This window comes from Leucopleurus acutus (genome assembly GCF_964270905.1).
Source record: "Leucopleurus acutus genome assembly, chromosome: X".
NCBI classification, from domain to species: Eukaryota; Metazoa; Chordata; class Mammalia; order Artiodactyla; family Delphinidae; genus Leucopleurus; species Leucopleurus acutus.
In genome coordinates, this window is record NC_139148.1 from 112,187,384 (window position 1) to 112,199,680 (window position 12,297).

The 12,297-nt window shown below is 40.6% G+C and overlaps 1 protein-coding gene across 1 annotated transcript; it reads right to left on the reverse strand.

Moving 5' to 3' along the window:
* Positions 1–952: 952 nt before the first annotated feature.
* LOC309978049 (fibrous sheath-interacting protein 2-like) lies at positions 953–8,861 on the reverse strand (the record flags this gene model as incomplete). The annotated part of the gene is made up of 6 exons (XM_082864407.1): positions 953–1,072; positions 1,534–1,573; positions 3,253–3,392; positions 3,754–3,843; positions 4,816–4,977; positions 8,673–8,861. 6 exons carry the CDS (start codon positions 8,859–8,861, stop codon positions 953–955), a joined length of 741 nt encoding a protein of 246 aa, XP_082720533.1.
* Between the last annotated feature and the right edge of the window lie 3,436 nt (positions 8,862–12,297).

Here is a 12,297-nt window from a genome sequence, read left to right on the forward strand (position 1 = left end):
TCTGCTTTATAACAAAGTGAATCAGTTATACATATACATATGTTCCCATATCTCTTCCCTCTTGCATCTCCCTCCCTCCCACCCTCCCTATCCCACCCCACCAGGCGGTCACAAAGCACCAAGCTGATCTTCCCGTGCTATGCAGCTGCTTCCCACTAGCTATCTATTTTACGTTTGGTAGTGTATATATGTCCATGCCACTCTCTCGCTTTGTCACAGCTTACCCTTCCCCCTCCCCATATCCTCAAGCCCGTTCTCTAGTAGGTCTGTGTCTTTATTCCTGTCTTACCCCTAGGTTCTTCATGACATTTTTTTTCTTAAATTCCATATATATATGTTAGCATACAGTATTTGTCTTTCTCTTTCTGACTTACTTCACTCTGTATGACAGACTCTAGGTCTATCCACCTCATTACAAATAGCTCAATTTCATTTTGGTGCTCAGGCTCTTCGTTGTGGTGTGTGAGCTTCTCTCTCGTTGTGGTGTGTGGGTTTTCTCTCTCTGATTGTGGTGCGTGGACTCCAGAGTGCATGGGCTCTGTAGTTGTGGTGCATAATTTTTATGTTTAAAAATTTAATATCAACTTGCCACTGGAAATGCAAAACAAATACTTCAAATATGATGGTACATTTGAAGGGAGCCCTCATTCCTGTCTTGAGATTTCTAAAGTCACAAAGAGTACAAGGCTAGGAAGGTAATAAGGGTAAGTTTCCTTTTGTTGTCCAGCATGAAGAATATATTTTAATAACTAGATCTAATTTAACTCATTTCCTACTTTCTGGAGACTGGTCGCATTTCAGACCAGCCCTTGAAGTCCAGGTTCAGACCAGACTCGCTCTCTCCATCAATAGATATCCTTGTGAGTTTAGGCCACTTCTGAAAATTCACACTTTAAAATATCAAAATTGGCAAAAGCCTGTCCTCAAAATAGCCCAAATTATTGGTCAAAGCTCACTCTACCTTCTGGTGAGCTTCTTCTTTGACTTTTCTATGTTGTTCCTCAACTCTTGCTTCTCTTTTTACTTTTTCTCCAATCTTTGTTAGAAGTAACATTTCCTTTTTTTTTGTTTGTTTTTGCGGTACGCGGGCCTCTCACTGTTGTGGCCTCTCCCGTTGCGGAGCGCAGGCTCCGGACGCGCAGGCTCAGCGGCCATGGCTCACGGGCCCAGCCGCTCCGCGGCATGTGGGATCCTCCCGGACCAGGGCACGAACCCGTGTCCCCTGCATCGGCAGGCGGACTCTCAACCACTGCGCCACCAGGGAAGCCCAGAAGTAACATTTCTTTTGTTTTCCATTCCTAAGGAGCACAATGTCATGGTAGTCAGCAGGGGTTCTCTTTCATAATCTTTTTTTGTTTTGTTTTGTCTTTGTCAGTAGGTGAATTAGGTCAAATCAAGGGCCTTACAGAAATTTGGACAACCATAATGAAAATCTTACATTGGCTTTAGAATGGGCTTATCTAACTGCTTTTTTATTCAGAATATATTGGTGGATGCAACAGAATGGCAAAAGGAAGGAAATTATTTTCTTACTGGAAACAATTCAAACATAAGCCTGGCTCCAAAGATGGATCTAAAAAGATGTTGGCAAGGGGACTTTCTCTTATGGATTTGGGGGGTTATCATATGTGATCTGTTGACCTTAAATGTATTTTGACAGAGAACCTAAACAAGTAGCCTTGTCTGAATGTTGAGGAGTGAGAGTACAGGCATGGTTATTTTTCACTAGAGTTAAATTCTAAAACTTTAAGAGCAGATGAAGTGTGACTGTACTGTGATGGATATATAATGTGTGGTATCAGTCTCACTGTATTAACTAAAAACTTGTCTGTTATAACAGTGATACAAGATTAATAGCAGTTTATTATTTAAAAAAATTATAAACAGTGGTTTACTTTTTAGACCTGAAATAACTTCAGGTAATATGGTGGGACTGTTAAAAATGTTTATAAATAAAATAATCATGCACAATTTTCCCATCAACATTTAAAATTTGGTGTTTCTCACCTCTTCAATTTATCTACGGAGACTAAGTTTTCTTAGAATGTGGTCCCAATGTCCTCTTTCTTCTTCCTTTATCTGGAGTATGTTCTGCTTTTCTGCCATGTGTTCAAGCTTGTTTAATTCCCTACTAATCATATCTAAATATCTAAGTAAAAGTGTAAATATAAGTGAAGATAAATTGGGTGTTTCCCTTATGATGGTATTATCTATTCTGACATTCCCAAACCACCTTCTGGGTTGCTTTTTATTTCTTGAACTACAGGAAACGTAGAGATTTTCAGGGACTTTTAAGCTAGTCAGATCCACCAACTCACCATGATGTACTAATTTTATCAGACTCTGTTGTTGTGGCTGGGACAATGGCAAAATATAGAACAGAGTGATTAAAAGCATTTTACACGGGGATTAGTCATAACTCAGGAGTTCTGGGAACATGAGTTTCCAAAGACAGCTGAAATCAACTTAAGCACTGACTTCAAAAAACAAGTAGATTTGAATTTCCTTTAAAAAATAAGTGGGTACTGGCCTCTCTGTAATTCCCAAGTTCTTGAACAACCTCTCATGTATAGATAGGTCTGTAGACTACTAGTCTGCCACTCTGGTGAATCAGTATATATTCTGGCATATCATGACATGAATCCATGAAATATAAGAGCCAGGTGATGGAGAACTGGCCCCCATCCCTGATAAAGGAGAAAGAGGAGGAACTATATATAATTCATCGCTTTGCCTCCTGGGGCATGGGCTTGGCCGCTGAATGGTAACATTGAATGTGTGTGGGTAATAGCTGAATGAACATACACAGTTGGTTGGGGAATAACACCTGTTTATATTATCATCAGATGAAGTTACAGCAACTCTCTCTTTTTGATCTTGCAGTAATTTCCTTAAACTTAAGTTTGAAAGGTGCTAATGACACCTTCTTTCCTCTGTTACTATGGACTTGGGTTTCCCAAGGTCAGGGATCTGATTTTGGAATTGTTCTTCAAATATCAGTTTGTCTTACCTCTTGGGCTCCCTAGTGACTCCAGTTTCTCAGGTAGAAACTCTCCTCCCTAGCCATGGTACCAAGGTTCCCAATCCCTGTTACCTCTTAATCTCCTTTCCTTTCTCTCCACATTGAAGACTACAGGAGATTAAATAGTGTCTAATACTTTTTTCATTCTGCTTTCAATTATTTCTAGTACTTTTACAACTTTCTGGGGTCCACAATATGTCCGCAAAAAGATGCATTAACTTTGGTCATACCTCTGCTTTATTAACAGCTCTTGGTCTGGAGTTGTTTGTATACTTTCCTGTAACAGCCAGTCTTGGAACTGTGTATTGTCATAATTGTCACAGGCTCTCTTGGTTTCATACAACTTATTTACTTGTTTTTCAATCATTTTCTGAGAGAGAAAAAAGAATTAAAAGTTTTTATATTGGCCAGAAATAACCCTGTCCTTTGATATGCCTTCTTATGTTTAGGGCTTGGTAAACTTCCTATAGTTTACAAATGGTTAATTAACCTGCATTTAAGTCTAGTGTGGCTCCACTCCAGATAAGTGAAAATTTCTCTGTAAGTGAAAGGCAGAGGTCTCATTTTTATCTCACAGATATTTAGAGATATTTTTTGATTTGTTACCTTAATACTTCTAGGTCAGGATATCATAAGAAAATATTCTGTATAAGACCAAACCTTTTTTCTACAACCTACATAAAAACTTTCTTACAGGCCTCAAATAAAACAAATTTAAGTGTTTAACTTACTTGTTCTCTTATATAGTTTCTTTCAAAGTCTAGTTTTAAACTGGTGAGATACTGCCTGTACTTATTCAATTCCTTCAAGGTACATACAACCTATAAAAACAAAAACCAAAAACCAAATATATAAATAGAAAGTTGTAACAATCATGAAACTTCCCAGAGAAGAGAGTCATAAGAACATTCATTTTAGTAACAATTTTGGAATCAAGGGTAGTGATAGCATATTTTGGTAATAATTTGGAAGGCAATATCTCTCTATAGTGGTTTATCACCAGGAAATTTCTACCTAAATAATATTATTTCAATAATATGGTTCACATCATAATCAAGAATTTACTATGCTTAATGAATTTGTTATTAAAACACCAGTATAGGGCTTCCCTGGTGGCGCAGTGGTTGAGCGTCCGCCTGCCGATGCAGGGACACGGGTTCGTGCCCCGGTCCGGGAAGATCCCACATGCCGCGGAGCAGCTGGGCCCGTGAGCCATGGCCGCTGAGCCTGCGCATCCGGAGCCTGTGCTCCACAACGGGAGAGGCCACAGCAGTGAGAGGCCCGCGTACCGTAAAAAAACAAAACAAAACAAACAAACAAAAAAAAAACCAGTATAATAATGATGTTAACTTTCAGAAGAATTTATTCTATCAAGCTGTATTCTGCTAGGTTTCCATTTTGTCTCTAGTCTTCTCAAAGGGTATAGGAAATATTCCTTGACAGGTATACAGTGCCATTATTACTTTTAGAGCCAGAGGAAAGGCACTAATAATACAGCTGAGAGCAAATACATAAATAAATAAATGTGTATGTATATGTCTTTACATATTCAAATCATTTGGTGCTTATCTTTTGCTTTTATCAAAGAAAACAGATCAAGTGGGAACAATTTTATTTAGAAACAGCCGCCTGATTTCTCTTTACTCAAATACTGAGTAATTCATTGAGTTTTCTGTTAGGTATTCTTTATTGCTCAATTAAAAGTTGACACAGGCTCCCAGTGAAGTACAGAAGCAAGCGTCTATCAAGTCCATATGTTTTTTCTGGTTAACAGGAAGCAGGATTCAACCCACCTTATTATTGCTGGTGACATAGCCGCCTTTCTTTAATCTCCTCAGGATATCCTTTCGCCTATAGTATATTTTTAAATGTGGATCATGCAGGCTTTTATAGCTTGTTTCCAAAAGTTGACAATAAGAATCAGTCAGGTTAAAGTCATAAGAAGGTTGATAAAGCTGCAAACACACAGATTCAAAAGTACTACGTGTAAAATGAATGAAAGCACACTTTTAAACCTCAATTTGTTGAAGTGATTAGGCTGTTTGTTGAAAATAAAACATGCAAGAAGAATCTGAAGTGAGGGAATACTCCCTCCTTCAGAGGGAATCTGAAGTGAGGCTGATTTGGGTAAATCTAATGCCTTTCTCTTCCTCTCTATCAGAGCTGACTTTAGGCTGGAGGTGGCAGCCTCAGCCTCAATCCCATTCCTGGACACTGAGATATGGCCCTAAATGTTCCTGTAAGGTAGGTAGGATACTAAATATGAGCAGAGGAGCAGACAGGAAGGGGCATGATGAGTTCTAGCTTTGTTTTTCCATTGAAAAGCTTCTTTTGTAAGTTTCTGACTACTTGATTGATGCCAGCCTCTTGTCTCTCCCAAGGGACCTATATAAGGAAGCTGGATTCCCTGACTACCAATGTTTTCTTAAAAAGGCAAAGAAAGACATCCTTCTGGGCAATGATTTAATTTACAGTGAAACTAAACAGGAAGCCCATATCTTTCCTAGAAGAGAAACAATCAGCAGTGATGGCAATTGAAACAGTGCTGCAGTTAGTGGGTTGATTATTGCTTCTTTTAGATGTTGACTTTTGTTGGTGATGGCATGTGTTGACCAAACCTTGGCTACTGACCTATCAGGAAAGAACAAATCCATTCATTAAGGCCAGGGTAAGCTTTCTATTGTCAATCAAAATAATTGGTTTCCCTGAACAGAAGAATTTATTATGTCATCACTACCTGCCGGTGGGAGATCATAGGGCAGACTTTTAAAAGTAGGCAAATTGTTCTTTTCACTTAACGTGGTATCTTTTCCTGAAAGCAAAGTGTCAAGGTTAATTGGCAAAGTATTTACTATTTACTTTATGGTAAAACCAATTTAAGGAGTTTGTGAACAGGTGCTACTCAAGTATAGTATACTAATAAGCAAATTAATTTATAGATAAATTACTTGAGAATAAGTTTACTATCAAATGTTGAAGGACTATAGCCAGTATTTTATAATAACTATAAATGGAGTATAACCTTTAAAAACTGTGGATCACTATGTTGTATACCTGTAACATATAATATTGTACAGAAACTATACTTCAATTAAAAATGTTGAAGTAATAGGATCAGTTGTCAGGTTTGGATTAATGAATAGCTAGACAGGTACATTACATTGTTATATTTTAATCTTATTGAAAAGAAGACAGTAGAATACTATAATTTCCCTTACACTTGCATTCAAAATAATATGAAAGACCTTTAAATTACATTTCTGTAGCACTCTGCTAAAGTGGTTTGCAGTTCAGGAAGCAGCAAGGTCAGGTGAAGGAGCATGGCCTAAGAAATCAGGAGACTGTGGTTCTGGTCTAAATTCTGCCACCATCTACCTGTCATAGCTTCACCTTAAAAGGTGGTCATGAGGGTAAAGTTAAGTTGAAAAAAAAAACAACTAAATGTGTAAATATAAAGTCTTACTTCCTTGAGGAGATCTTGCCAAAAGACAAAGAAGGATCCCACTAAGTTAGTCTTTACAGGAGTTGAATATAGTACCTGACCATGATTAAATGCATATGTTTTGGGCTTCCCTGGTGGTGCAGTGGTTAAGAATCTGCCTGCCAATGCAGGGGACACGGGTTTGATTCCTGGTCCGGGAAGATCCCACATGCCACGGAGCAACTAAGCCTGTGCACCACAACTACTGAGCCTATGCTCTAGAGCCTGCGAGCCACAACTACTGAGCCCACGAGCCACAACTACTGAAGCCTGCATGCCTAGAGCCCGTGCTCCACACAAGAGAAGCCACTGCAATGAGAAGCCCGCACGGCACAAAGAAGAGTAGCCCCCACTCGCCGCAACTAGAGAAAGCCGGCGCGCAACAACGAAGACCAACTCAGCCAAAAATAAATAAATAAAATGAATTATATGTAAAAAAATAAATGCATACGTTTTGGGGGAATCAGTATAATATAGAGCAAATCAGTATAATTAAGTATGGAAAAAAATCAGGAAATAAGAAGTAGCTAACAAGTGAATAACAGAATAACACAATATAAATATGGCAAATAAAAGATATTTGAGAGGGCTTCCCTCGTGACGCAGTGGTTGAGAATCTGCCTGCCAATGCAGGGGACACGAGTTCGAGCCCTGGTCTGGGAAGATCCCACATGCCACAGAGCAGCTAGGCCCGTGAGCCACAATTACTGAGCCTGCGCTTCTGGAGCCTGTGCTCCGCAACAAGAGAGGCCGTGACAGTGAAAGGCCCGCGCACTGCGATGAAGAGTGGCCCCCGCTTGCCGCAACTAGAGAAAGCCCTCGCACAGAAACGAAGACCCAACACAGCCAAAAATAAATAAATAAATATTAAAAAAAAAGATATTTGAGGAAGAAACCAACAGAGAGGGCTACATTTACAAAGTAAAAAGGAGTGTTATTGCTAGTAGTGAAATAGGCTTTGAGTATGTTTTAGGAATGCTAATTCATGGGAGTGGGTAGAACATATTGGGTTTGAAAATAGAAATTATATTGTTTTCCAGCAATAAAACTTTAAAAAATCATATATATTAGACAAATGTCTGAAATACCAAGGAGCCCTGTACTCATCCTTGATGACACCCTAGAGAGTGGAAGGGTAAGGATGTCATAAATATTCCTGTAGAACCTTTTGCTATTGTGATCAAAGCACACACTCAACCAGAGAGTTCTCAACCTCCTTCAGGCTTGGCCTAAAGCTAAGGACAGTGTGCGGAGTGTTAGGCAGAGGACTTAAAATGTGTAAAAATGTGAGTGCAGCACTCTGAACCAGTAATAGTGCTTTCAGTGCTGAGTGAGATAGTGCAGGCCAAGGGCAATGTAAATTCTAAGGAAGAATAAGACAATTGGGGGTTGGGACACTGGGGAAAGGCTTCATATAGTAGCTCTTGAAAGATGGCTCAAATTGAAGGTCAGGAAGGGGAGGAGTGCATGCCAGGTTTCAGGAGCCAGAAGAACAAAGGCACAGAAGTAGGAATTAGCATGGTACGTGTGGGTAGGCAGAAAAAACCCCGACCTTTCAGAGTTGAGACTCTGGGTTGGAGATAAAGCTGAATTGGGTGGCTGAGGCATATCATGGGGGCTTCTATCATTAAAGTGAGGTTCAGACACTGAACACTTCAACTCATTTTAACTTCACTTGGTGTGTGAAATTGAAGTTGACTCAAAGCAGAATCATAGCAGTGTTTCAAGTTTAATAGCAAGCTGAAAACAGTCAAGAAAATCACTTCAGCACTATTAAAAGTTAGTTTACCTTTTCACTTAAATTTGTAGGCAGCTTGACCCCAAGAGGAAGATTCAATAGATGAGCAGCTCCCACCTCTGGAATGTTTTTTTTTTGAGAGCTCTGTCAGATATAATTAGAAAGTTTCTTTTTTTCTAGAACTATTCTTTTAGTTTAGACCAATCTACTTAAACTTCAATAGGCTAATACCTCCAAATAAACCAAAGAATCACACACTCAGGGTTGAAAGAACCTGTCCTGCTGACAACCTGGAAGGCCTCCCAGTTTACCCTGGTCACCAACCCTATCTCTGAGCACCGTTCAGAGCTAATCCAGGCCAGAGGCAGCGCTAGGCACTAACTGCCGGGGGCCTGGGAGCCGGAAGCCAAGCGTCAAAGACCCATTCCCACCTCTGCTGAGATCTCCCCCTCTTCCATCTGACCGCCCTCCTTCCCTTCCGAGACCAGCCCCGGATCCCGCAGGAGGACCGACTGGCCGCCACTCACGGAGTCGCACTGCCCCCTGTCGGCAGTTAGGCTGCTGGCAGCCGCCTTAGCGGCGGCGGCTTGGGCAGTGTTATAGCAGTTGCTGAGGTACATACAGATCCCTGGCCATACGTCAGCCCCCAGGGGGCTGGGGGCTGGGGCGCAGCAAGCAGTCTTCCTTTCTTCTCTTCACGCACACCTTTCCCGCTCCACGCCCACATCCAGTCTGGGCAGCCAAGACAGTGGTCGCCCGGGTAAATACATTGAGAGCCGAGGCTGCACTTGGTTTGTTGGGAATTTGTACTTTGTCTCCCTGTTCTTTCATGCATCTTTTTATTGTGCTAAAAGTGCATAACATAAAATTTACCATCTTAACCATTTTTAAGTGTACAGTTCAGTAGTATTACATATATTCAAATTGTTATGCAACAGATCTCCAGAACTTATTCATTTTGCAAAACTGAAACGCTATACCCATTAAACAGTTCTCCTTTCCTCCCTTCCCCCCAGCCACTGGTAGCCACCATTCTGCTTTCTGTTTCTATGAATTGGAATACTTCAGATACCTTATATAAGTGAGTGGAATCAAGGAGTATTTGTCTTTTGTGATTGGCTTGTTTCACTTAGTATAATGACTTCAAGGTTCATACGTGTGGTAGCATGTGGTATGGTTTCTTCCCTTTTAAAGGGTGAATAATATTCTGTTATATGTATATATCACATTTTCTTTATTCATTCAACCATTAATGGACACTTAGGTTGCTTCTACCTCTTGGCTATTATGAATAGTACTGCTATGAACATGGGTGTGCAAATGTCTCTTTGAGACCCTACTTCAAAATTTTTTGGATATATACCTAGAAGTGGGATTTCTGGATGATATGGTAATTGCATTTTTAACTTCTTGAGGATCTCTACTGTTTTCCATGGTGGTTATGCCATTTTACAATCCCATCAACAGTACACAAGGGTTTCAATTTCTCCACATCATTGCCAACACTTATTTTCTTCCTTCCTTCCTTCCTTCCTTTCTTCCTTCCTCTAGCTCTCCTAATGGGTGTGAGGTGATATCTTATTGTACTTTAGATTTGCATTTCTCTGATGATTAGTGATGTCAAGCATCTTTTCATGTGCCTTTTGGACATTTCTTGTCTCCATATTTTTGGTCTACTTCTTTGTTATATCTTGGTCATTTAGTAACAATACCTATCACTTATTGAGAACTTATTAATTTTAGATTCTGTGCTAAACCTTGCCTCGTTTAATCCTCACAACAACCCCATCTATATTTACTCCATCTCTGTAGATGAAGACTGTTCACAATGACAGTGGATAATTTGTGATGGGGCTGAGATTTGAATCCAAGTTAGCTGACTCCAAAAGCGATATTCTTAATCAATACACTGTACTCTTATATGTGTTCTTGTTTTAATTCCACATATATGATTACAACTCCTGCATTTAAAACTCTAGCCTGGTTATATACACTACTGCCAGCCAAACATTTCTACACGGATGTCTGACAAGCAACTGAAATTGACGTACTCAACACTCAACTCAACCTCTCCTCAGTGAAACAGAACCAAAAAAGACCTAATTATTCCTTCTGTATTTCCTCTGTCAGTGACTCGTACTAGTTCTACTGAAGCCAGAAACCGGAGAATGCTCCTAGATGCCTCTCTTTCCCCACGACCTTGACATTCAATCCATCCTTAAGTCCTGCTGTGTTTACCTCCTAAATATTTCCTCTATTTTTCCTATCCTTGCCACTTCTTCTACCACTGCTCCAATTAAGCCACTCATCACTTCTTGTCCACACCATTATCACAACCTCCTAATATCTCTCACCTTTCACTCTCTAATCCATCTTTCATCCTGCCACCAACGTGATCTTTCTAAACTGCTAACAGATCATGTTTCTCCCCTGCTTAAAACCCCTAATGATCCTAAGGAAGAAAGAATGAAAACAAAGCATAAAACGTTTTTTGTGACTTGGTCCCTGTCTACCTCTCCAAGACACTACTGCAATACCATCTCTCAAACTTGACCCAACAGTAAGATAGAACTGCACACAACCTGCTGGTTCGTGACTCTGTGCCTTTGCTCATGCTGTCCCCTCTGCCTTGCATGACTATGCCCCTTCTTTGCCTGGCTAATTCTGGGGCCTCAACTGGAATGACTGGGGTAATTGGGCTCTCTCTCCGTGAGTTTTTCATGCTCTAGGAGCTAAGGCCATGCTTCTTCACATGGTGGTCTTAGGGTTCCCAGCAGCAAGAAAGGGCAAGCCCCGAAGTGCAACTACTTTCAAGATTTGGCTTGCATCACCTTGACCAAAGCAAGTCACACAGACAAGCCCAGTCAATATAGCGGAGGATTAACCAAGGGCATGGACACAGAGAGGTGTCATTTATCTTTGGTGATTAATATGACAATATAGCACTGGCTTCCTCTGGTCCCTGTGATTCCTGTTCCTCCTATAGACAAAATATACTTACCTCTCCCAAGACCCCAAAAGTTTCATCCAATTATAGCATCAGCTCAAAGTTCAGGATTTTGTCATCTACAGTCATACCCAGAGGTAGCTTCTTGTTATTCCAGAGATTTACGAACTGTAAAGCAATTTGCATTAGTTATCTATTGCCATGTGACAAGTTACCCCTATATTTAGTGGCTTAAAACAATACAAAATCATTTATTACTTCCTTGGCTTCTGTTTCAGACAGGGCATCAGAGAGTATAGTTTGTCTCTGTTCCATGATGTCTGGGGCTTCAGTTGGAAGGCCCTTTCAGCTGAAGGTGAAGGCTGGCAGCACCTTAAGCCTTTGTTCACTCACATGTGTGGCTTGTAGCTGTTGGCTAGGAGCCTGTCTGGGGTTGTCAGCCAGAACACACACACTAAACTCTTTGTATTGACTGGGCTTCCTCACAACATAGCACTGCATTGCAAGGGCAAGGGGAGAGAGAGAGCTAGAGCAAGAGCACGTGAGAGAGGGTGCCAGGCGAAAGCTCTGTTGCCTTTCATGACCTAGCCTCAGAAGTCATGCAGCATCACTTTCATGACATTTTATTGGTTGAGGCAGTTACAAAAGTCCACCCAAGTTCAAGGGAAAAGAACATGGATGCCACCATCTTGATGGAGAGCTGTCAATGTCACATTGTGAGAACAGCATGTGGGATAGTCTATATATTGATGTGACCATCTTTGGAAAAATACAATCTGCCACACAAGTTATCTGTACCACCCTCTAACCAACAGTGGTGATACAAGGAAAAGATAACTACAGTAAATAAACACTCCCATTTGAAAATAGAGGTACAAAGGAGTCACTGACCCATAGCAACTATGGAATCCACCTGGGTACATGTTGCCAGGTCCCCCTTTTCTTGGAGCAGAGATATCCTTGACTAGATCCTGATTATATTCCCTGGGAGTGGCTTTCTAGTTCACTGTTATCCATAGCTCTTATTCTCATCCTCTGGGCTCTTGACTTGGCCCCATGGGTCATACTTTTATATAAGAAATGGCCTGTGTTTACAACTTAGTGGCTTT